The sequence below is a fragment of the Varroa jacobsoni genome, unplaced genomic scaffold (assembly GCF_002532875.2).
Source record: "Varroa jacobsoni isolate VJ856 unplaced genomic scaffold, vjacob_1.0 scaffold_634, whole genome shotgun sequence".
Classification (NCBI taxonomy): Eukaryota; Metazoa; Arthropoda; class Arachnida; order Mesostigmata; family Varroidae; genus Varroa; species Varroa jacobsoni.
The window spans coordinates 144501-153776 of record NW_019213536.1 but is presented as its reverse complement, the minus strand read 5'-3'; the positions used below and the strand labels follow the sequence as shown (position 1 = coordinate 153776).

General features: G+C 39.1%; 1 protein-coding gene and 1 long non-coding RNA gene across 4 annotated transcripts in view; one reads left to right on the top strand and one right to left on the bottom strand.

Annotated features, from left to right (window-relative positions):
• The window catches only part of LOC111262192 (uncharacterized), a 60234-nt gene that overhangs the window by 14296 nt on the left and 36662 nt on the right, over positions 1-9276 (bottom strand). The window contains exon 16 of one of the 3 annotated variants that reach the window (XM_022836266.2): positions 5753-7514. The exons of the other annotated variants lie outside the window; for them this stretch is intronic. Within the exon in view, the coding sequence (XP_022692001.1) occupies positions 7425-7514 (90 nt within the window). The 3' untranslated portion in view covers positions 5753-7424. Of the gene's footprint in view, positions 1-5752; positions 7515-9276 lie in introns of those variants that run through there. 3 annotated transcript variants of the gene reach the window in all.
• Positions 1-9276, top strand: part of LOC111262197 (uncharacterized) — a 20093-nt gene that overhangs the window by 4851 nt on the left and 5966 nt on the right. Inside the window, exons 2-3 of the long non-coding RNA XR_002681448.1 lie at positions 7926-8052; positions 8567-8889. This is a non-coding gene — a long non-coding RNA (uncharacterized LOC111262197). The remainder of the gene's footprint in view (positions 1-7925; positions 8053-8566; positions 8890-9276) is intronic.

Below are 9276 nucleotides of genomic sequence, written 5' to 3'. Positions count from 1 at the left end.
ATAAAGCTACTATCAAGGCGTGTGAACGGCCACGTTAATAGCACTCACATCCATGAACTTGAGCTGGTAAGAACGGCTCGCGAGAAGTTCGCGTTTCATTTGAATGAAATGAAGCATATAGTTGTGCCAGAAAGGTCTTCACTAGCAGACTTTTCCGTATAACAACACCATCACATCAATCAGAATCGTGGCGGTCGATGCTCCTCCGTTATCGCTTTTCATTTGAGCTCATCGAGTGGTTTGAGCCCTGTTTCACAGTCTTAAATCTTAATCACTGCTCCCGTCGGAGCATGTGCGGCCAATCGATGGTATGGCGTCGATATTTCGCATTGTACGCATTGGTCTGCGCGCACTTTACTCTCTTGTTTGGTCTGAACAAAGGCTGTTTGTGTATGTTAAGTCTTAATGAAGTCTTCTAATTTGGTACACATCTTCACGTGTATGCTCAGTTATCGACGTTGGCAACGTACGGCTGTTTGATGCTACCCACAGAAACTCTCAATCATAACTTCGTGAATCTCGAAGGGTTCCGCATTGCACCATTGTTTGCTAGCCACTCCGCGGACGGACTTTGATCGGACTATTGATGAGCCTCAACCTCTGACGCCAGCCTTTGTAATATGTCGATGAAGCTAGATGTTCCGTACCCTCATGCTACCATCGATTGCGTTGGTTTCCACTTGATGCCATTCAATTGTTCGTGATCCTCCAGCGTACGAATTGCTTCAAGGCTTTATCGCCAATCTTGGGAATGCATGTTGCAATTGGGGAGCGCGAGTATTGATAACAAGGCCCAATCGAGAGCGATACGAGTGTCTGCATACTGAAAAAAAGTTTAAATGCTTCATTTTAAGATGAGATATTTTCCGCGCTGTTGTATGTCACGCTGCGGCAGTGAAGTCTATCAATGGGCATCAGATACGACGGCTGCTATGCACTTTGGGAACTATATAAAAAAAACAGATTGTTCGGTTTAGTAACGCCGACCTGACAATGTTAAAATTTGACATGGGGTCTGTCTATTATTGATTTTCTGTCTAACAGAAGTAACCCATACAATGTCGAAGGCAGACTGTCAATTATAGTTTCGTAATTGTGTTGTCAAAATGATCTGTAGAACATGTATTGACCGCTTTATGGACAAAACGAATGGCTTTACGGCCCTTATAGGTGGACCTGAATAACTGTTTGTAACGATCTGCATACGGCATAAAACAGATGAGAAGAAGTAAGAATGCGCTAAACAGTTGGACAAGTTATAAACTTTAATAGCCTAGAAAGGCCAAACTTTTCCTGCACTATATTCCCACCATTCGTTATGTAGCCGGATATTTCACAGCAGCCTTCGTCAAAGCTTATCCAGTGCTTCCAGAATAAAGCCCTTGATGGTCTATTGGATAGTTTTTCTCAGCATTCAAGATACTGACACGCGGATAGTTTGTAAATAATTCAAGGCCTGTTAATATTTACGTCTTTTGTTTTTAGCTATTTGTTTGACACATTCATTTACTGAGGGCATAAAAACAGATTTTATTCACATACTTCATGTTCGTGTAATGTTTAACGACTATTTTACAATTGACTGATACCACCAATAAGATCTTAGTAATTTTCACACAAAGATATTAGTTTAAAATATAGGTATATATATATCGCATTCTTATTTAGCTTGCCGAGATCTATGGATTATCGACAAGAAAGACTCGTTTACATGAAACACCGGGTTGCCAGGTTGTCACCCATCTTTCAAACAGTACCTTCGACCCGAAGGCTGAAATTTAGGTATATAAACACAGACTGTAGTTCAATTCAGCTCATCGAGACCCTTTGACAAAGGTCAGGCTGCCATTTCGCGAATATAAAAGCAATTTTTAAAAGACAGCTCACTTCGTCCCCTGAAACCTTTTCAAAAACGGGACTAACACTACGTTCTGTATGATGAAAAATTAAATGCCCCGAAAAAGTCTGCGTCAAATCGGGCCCACCTAGATCATAGCTTAACGATCTGACCGCTATGGCGTCGGACAAATAAATAAAAAGACACGGAGTTTTAGCATTATATACAGTGATACACTGGACAAATGGGCAAGCGTTTAAAATAACCGTAAGCGCATAGATAAAATTAAGCGAATGACTGGTTACCTCAGTGTTCTTCGGTACTGTTTTACATATGCAGAATAATATATTCAAGCAAAATTAAAAGGAAAACCGTAAACTGGTGGATTTAGTTCAAAATAGAGATTCGTTCATTTCTGCCCCGATCATGTGTGGTAATCGACTACCACTTAAGCAATATCTATAGAACTATTAGGCTGCACTGCACCAACATCAGTGTTGACGCTGCTTTAACAACAATTTGCCTGAAACAGTAAATATGACAGACCCTAATTATGGTGCTATCAAAATGGTTTTTATCTCGCTTTTGGGACATAAACTAGCGACGCTGCCCACTCGATTACCGGAGCAACATCGCTATCGACGAGAACGGATCAACCAGAGGAAACGGTTGCATTGTTTTCTTCTTTTTTAATTTTTTTGATTAGTTGAAGCCAATTGCGGCGGCATAGAACAGCAAAACAACGACAGGGGAGAACAGGGAGATCGTTACATCGTCGTTACCGGCCGTTCAGGGCAGTGCAGCGAGGAGCAGCAACCTGTCGCTGCCATACAGATATTTAATAGGCGACGCTCACCGACGATTGGCCTTAAAGCCAATTACCCCTGTTTTCGATACATGGTATCAGCAGGAGAGGAGGACTATATATGGCTATTATTGCCGTTGCTGCTCTCGTCCGTGTTGTTCGATCAATGTCTACAGCTGCACAAATTATAGAAGTCAGTCAAAATATCTGTACGTATTCTACAAGTGTTCCTGTGTAACTATCTGTATAATTACCATTTGAGATTTCTAGCTATGACAATTGCGATCCCGTTTATCTTGTTGTTATAAAATCAATACCATCAACCATCTGAACATGTGTAAAGCCATCGTAGCTGTTAATCCTTGCGATCCTACAGGGGTTCGTATTGCAAAGCTCCGCTTTTCATCAACCCCTTTCTCCACCTTAGCACATGGCTACTATCATGCACAAACGTCTCAGCAAATGATGTATTTTTATCGATTGTACGTACGATGAAAATGAACTCTGTAATTTTTGCTTGAAAATGACAGCATCACATACAGCCACTGACAATAGCAGATTTAAAAGAATAAGCATCCATTGTAATATTTAGTGCAGCTATAGTAAATACAAACTTTATCAGTAAACAACTTCCACGTCCACGTCCACTTCGTTAGTGTAAAAATGTGACAACTTTTTATATACGAGACGGCACTACGGTTACAGTTCTTTAGAAACTAAATGTAAAATAAAAGAAATTCTAAAATGAAGTCTTTAGAAAAAAACGACAGAATCAACCAGTCGGCAATAAAATGCTCCGAATTTGGGTGACTGTCGCTACTACAATGATTCATTGTTGCCCTGACGATTCTATGACGATTGGGGAGTGATGATACCTCCAACGTTTGCTGCATTTGTGTCTACTTCACTTAATCAATATAATTAAATACCTTGTTTCTTTACCCTGCTGAAACGATCAACTGTTGAATATCATTTTACGACACAATGTTCATAGACACGATAAAGGCAGAGAAAGAAAATTTTCGAGGCGTTCAAGCGACAGGTTGCTTGGACCTAGCTAATCGCCAACGGACAACCCCTACCGGAGCAGTTTTAGTGATAGTAGCACACCGTTGAGCCTTAGACTTTTGATCGCTTACCCTCCTGTCATATTCTAAAAAAAGTGTCTATTTCTAGATAATCGAACTTATGTTAGAAAGTATTTCATATGTATAAAGCGAATATGGACAATTCAACTTTTGTGGGTAACTCTAAAATATATTCAGCTCGATACGCACAATTAGGCTAATTGCTACACGATACCCATATGACGTTGTCCGCTCATACAACTGTAACGTAAAGCTTCGCCTCTCTTCAGTTCGGTCTAACCAGGGGCACATGAAAGGCAGAAGGGCAATTGGAAACTGACAAAATTGATTTGTCAAGTAGTGTTTTGTTTTTCACACTGCGATTCGGTTCTGGTCACTGCTCGTTTCAACATATTAATGCTACGATGCAGGGGGGAAAACGCGTAATAGGCATCGCGGAAGCGAATCTTAGAATATATCTGGCGGTTGGCGATCATACAGAGTGGTCAGGGAGCGACGGTGACTATTCAGCTATACTTTTACTGCCCATAAATCAAGCGTCCATGACTGAGCGGCGAGTGAAGGGGGCGCGCGCCTAGTCTACGTGAAATATGCCGCCACCACTTCCGTACCAAAAAAATCACTGCAGCAATTAATTGTCAATAAAGGTTGTGCTTACCTTTAAAAAAAAAATAGAATCACCATGTACTTAACTCCTGTCCTGTCCTGTTCGGTCATGGCCACTGAACTGTAGTGATGCTAAATTCTATTGTGGTTGCTAATGTAGGCAGATTTCCCTAGTACCTATTTTGCCCCCCCCCCCCCCATTTTTTTAACAAGACGTTGTTGAAAGCTGTTTGCTGAAGAATAAGACTTATAGCTTTTTCCTCACTATAAATGGAGCTGAAGAACAACTAGGTAGAAACTCTTCTAATTTTTTTACTTACTCATGCTAGGGGAGCGAACCAAATGATGATGGACTTGAAGCTAATTCTGCTGGTACGGTACTTCGAAGCGCCATTTTATGGTAGCTCCTTGTTGTAAGATCGCTTTACCACAATCGCCTTCATGTCAAATGTAGAGGCACCTTTAGCTATCAATGCATGAGAATTGGGACAGTTTGGCAAATTAAATAGAAACCCGCATGGACCTCCGGTAAGTTTTAGAAGGTTCGTCCCCATACAGTAAACCTAAACCTGCTCAATATATCGAAATGCGTATAACAATTACTCAAATCGGAGGACGAAAACCGTATGTAGAGTAATGAAGTTCAACGCTCATATTATCTGTAGGTTTCGACGCTATTGCATCAAAAATGCAAGAGAACTATTGGCATTGTTTTGACCGGGCATACAGTATTATATACTTAGTTTTACATGAATAACCGCAACTTTTCTTAGTAAAATCTCTGTCCTATCGGCAATGGAGTAAAAATCAACACATCTGCAATATGAATACTATTTGAAATTCCCATTTTTTTTAAAGCTAGCTATAGCAAAATTTGATGTGGTCCGTTTAAGTTTTGCTACTTATAATATACATCGATACCGTTATCTGTTTTATGCAATTATTCTTCGACATTGTGGTGACAATAGATCTGCTGTACGCTTATAGCATAGCAGCTGTGACGCGCTGCCTTCAGGGAATGTAAGCCAAGTGCTCGTGATAGCGTAGCGAACAGCGTTTCTGTCTGCTAAACCTAAATGCTGACCTAGGTAGTGTAGGCCTAAGTGTTTAAGGCTAGTTAAGTGCTTTTGCTCCGTCACAGTCGCGTTTTGTTTCTCAGGGAAATTAGGATACTTAGCACGCGGTAAACTGCGACTGTTTGTTAGTTTATCCAGATTTCTGCAAGGCTGCTATATCGATGGCGAAATTTCGCCGAATATTACGGTGCTGCTGGTTATCAACTACAACAATGTAATATATGATAACACCTATAATTTAATTGCAAACATAGATTTACGGCTTTCGCTATGATATTATAAGACCATTGTAATAAAAATAAAGCCAGCTTTTTTTTTTTTTTTATCATTTGTTGTTTTATTAAGAGTTTTCCTCCATTTTTCCAAACGTACAGTGTTTATTTCAATGATGACATTCCGGAATCTTTTTTTTTATAATGAAACAGAAAATTCTTTGTGCTATTATTGTATTCGGACGTATTATCTATCTATCTATCTATGGATCGACCACAAAAGTTTATCAATGAGTTGGCCTAGAGAAACATCGTTGAAATGACAACAGACTTTGTTAACGTTACCTTCAATATAGTCTTTATGCGTATTCAGTTGTTTACAATAACCACATTAGCTGGGTGGTACGGCGTGCAAGGCTCAAGCCTCATTGCCTACCACTTCGGTCCCATTAAGCATTTATTATGACACAATTATTGTGATTGTCATATTGTAGAAACGGGTCTTGTGTCATGTTTCGCGTGAACAATTTTAAGGTGCATTGGTTGGTGACTCAATCAAATCTTTATTAACATAAGGCTCAATCTGGCCTCAACAAGTGCTTTGTACCTATATATATATATATATATATAAGGAAATTAAAAAGAAGCGAAAGTTCGGCCCACGGAAAGGAAAGGCAAGAGGTGAAGGAAAGGTGCTTGTGCACGTGCATGCATGAATCTATACGGACACTCATAGAACAATGAAATAACAATTTTTTTTTTTTTATTAATCTCTCGTGAAAATAGTATTCCTGTCATAACTATGGTCGCGCGATTATATAAACTCGCCTTCAACATAAATTGGTTCACACAATATTTACACTATGTACACGTTTCACGCAGTTCTAGCAGTTTACCGTTGTACAAATTTTCCGTTTTATAATAATGCAACATTGATTATTGCGGAATAACCTGAGCTTGCAAGATAAAAGGAGACATCTTTGAAGATAACGCAATTTATGGGTGATCGATTGTACAATTTTGCTGTTATTATCGTTTTGAATGCGTGGAGGCCAAACAAATATTTCTAAAGGTAAATTAGAGTAAAATAAAAATCAGCTATTAAATAGATGATTCTACTTTAATTAAACTCGCTTTGTATTGATTAAGTTTATTGCCAATATTCGATAAGCTAAAAAAAAAAAGAGAAAAATGTATTACGCTTCACTGCTTTAGCTAGTGCTGTGGCACTTCACTCGTGCGGTCGTATAGGTCCCTGAGAACACCCGAAACAAAAAAACCTACACTGCTTCAATTGCAGGTTACAAGAGCAAGTTGGCCCAAAGTTTTCTTTCGCTTTGCCCAATGATGCTCTCACATGCCTGTGCAATCCTTATTTTTGATTTGTAACAATTTCTCTTATTAATCATTGTTGAATCATTAAAAGGACATCTATCTAATGTGAAGGAATCCTAGCACATGATCCTATCTTTCTACTGTTATACGATCGCTTTTGTTAAGTACGGGTAGGCTTTAGTGACACAAAGAGAAATACGTTTTTTTTTTTTCGTACTAGTTATTAATCCAGTAAGGAGACCTATAGCAAATGAATTTCATACACGCTGCAAACGTATTTGCAAAAAACGGATTATTGCGACTTTTTTCGATGAAGTCCTCAAGCCAAAAGCTACCATGAGCGATGTTTAATTGAGCCGTCTGGTTCCTCGGAGTCATCGTCTCAATCTCAAAGCGTCCTGAAGTTGAGGTATTTGATCATTCACTTCGGCTTGAATTGTTTCCACTAAATGGCCCATTCTCTATCTACCTGTGGGCGTGCATTCGGGCCATTCCCCATGAAGTCTCGTAGTCGCGCATACGACTTCGTCGGCTGGGCTCATATGCTTCGTACGCCTGGTCAAATCATACCGTTAACAACGGTCAAACCAAAGACAAAGGATCATTTAACCAAACAAAAGGAGGAAAATCAAGAAATTTAATAGTGAATTAATGCTCGTTATCGTCGTGTTACATCTATCATAAAAACTGCTTGAAACGACACATAAATGTATATAGCACAAGTATGTTAATATCGCCAAAAAAATATTGTGTCTTTTTGAACCCAAAAGCAGGAGAAGAGACCTGTATCCGATTTTAATAGCAGGAAATGGCAAGAGAAGAAAGGGGTGGTGTTCGGAGAACATAGCCAGAGAACAAATTCACCATTGAAAATCCCGGTACAAATACACCGTGTATGTATAATCCTTTTATAATTATATATGTTATGAATTTTTACATTAATGGGTCCTTGTCTCATTTATGTAGAATGCGTACGGTACCTAACCTTTGATGCCTTCGACTACTCTTACGGTAAGAACGAACAAACAACCGGGATCATCTTCTCAATATAGTCATCCTCATCAGACGACATCATCAGAACTCCAATGTTCAGGTCAGTTACCATTACACGTATCTGATCAATCCTGCTATTCTGTACAATCAAAATTCCAGTCTTGCAGGCATGTTTTCACAGTCAGTGGCAAAGAAACACTTTTCTGGCATTTTTTACATATCCATATTGGATAAAGGTACCATATTCTCTATTGATCGTCGGATTATAAGCGGGGTTCAGCAGCACTTAACGCGTCCGAGGTGATGCCTTATATTCCAGAGAAAATAAATCTAAGGCTAAAGCCATTCGAAATGGCTTAGCGAGACATGCCCTCTAGCTCTGTTTGATCTTCCCGAGAATCTTGCATTTCGCAAAAAAGCAGTGGGTAAAGACAAAGCGTACGTAGGTTAGGTAGTTTAGAGCTTTCTGTGCAAAAAGAATGAATCTATTCGCTAAAGGCAGTATTGGCCGAGCTCAGGCTAGAGGTGCCATTCAAGTCGTTCTGTCGCAAAGAGAAATCGTTAGTCCTATTAGTTGTTTTTCATTTTCAAACAGTTAACTTTATCGATTTCAGTCAAAGTGCACGCTTGCCTGCTTGTATCGAAGCTTTTCACATCGGCTGAATACAACACGGAATAATTTTAGGAACAAGCTAAAAAAGTAGCATTTTTCAAGTGAATTCGACTAATGCGTTTGTCAGTCTGCTAATAGAATGAAACGGTGGTCTCGATCCGGATTTAGAACAGGGCACTGTAGACGGACGTTTGCTTGAATCAGTATTACATAGCAATCCGATCTACTTAGTTCAAGTTAAACATAACTATACTGAGACGAATGGGAAAATTTCGAAGCCGGAAACAATGGTGTACGAGTAGTACCGGAAGATACCTCGAAAAGGTAATGTAAGATAACTAATTTGCGTAACAAAAGCTGAACGCATGCACGATATCTGTTTTCAGAAGAAGAAAAATTGGATTATTACGGTACATGCTAACTTAATTCGTTATAATCAGAATTCTAGTAGACGACTAAAAAGGTAGGTCTTCTGGTTCAAAACTAAGAACCGAATAGATTCTGGTGGTGTCTAGCTAACTTGTTTATAAATCATCTACTTGATTAATGTAACTTCGTGATATCTAAAAACTTCATAGTCTGAACATAATATAGGGTCACTTTGCTGAGGGTAAGTTTATAATTATTTAAAAAGGTCTCTTTCAGTAAAGTGCAATGGCTTCAAACGTTCGATCTAAAAAAAGAACTTAATAACTTATTCTTATTGTATAT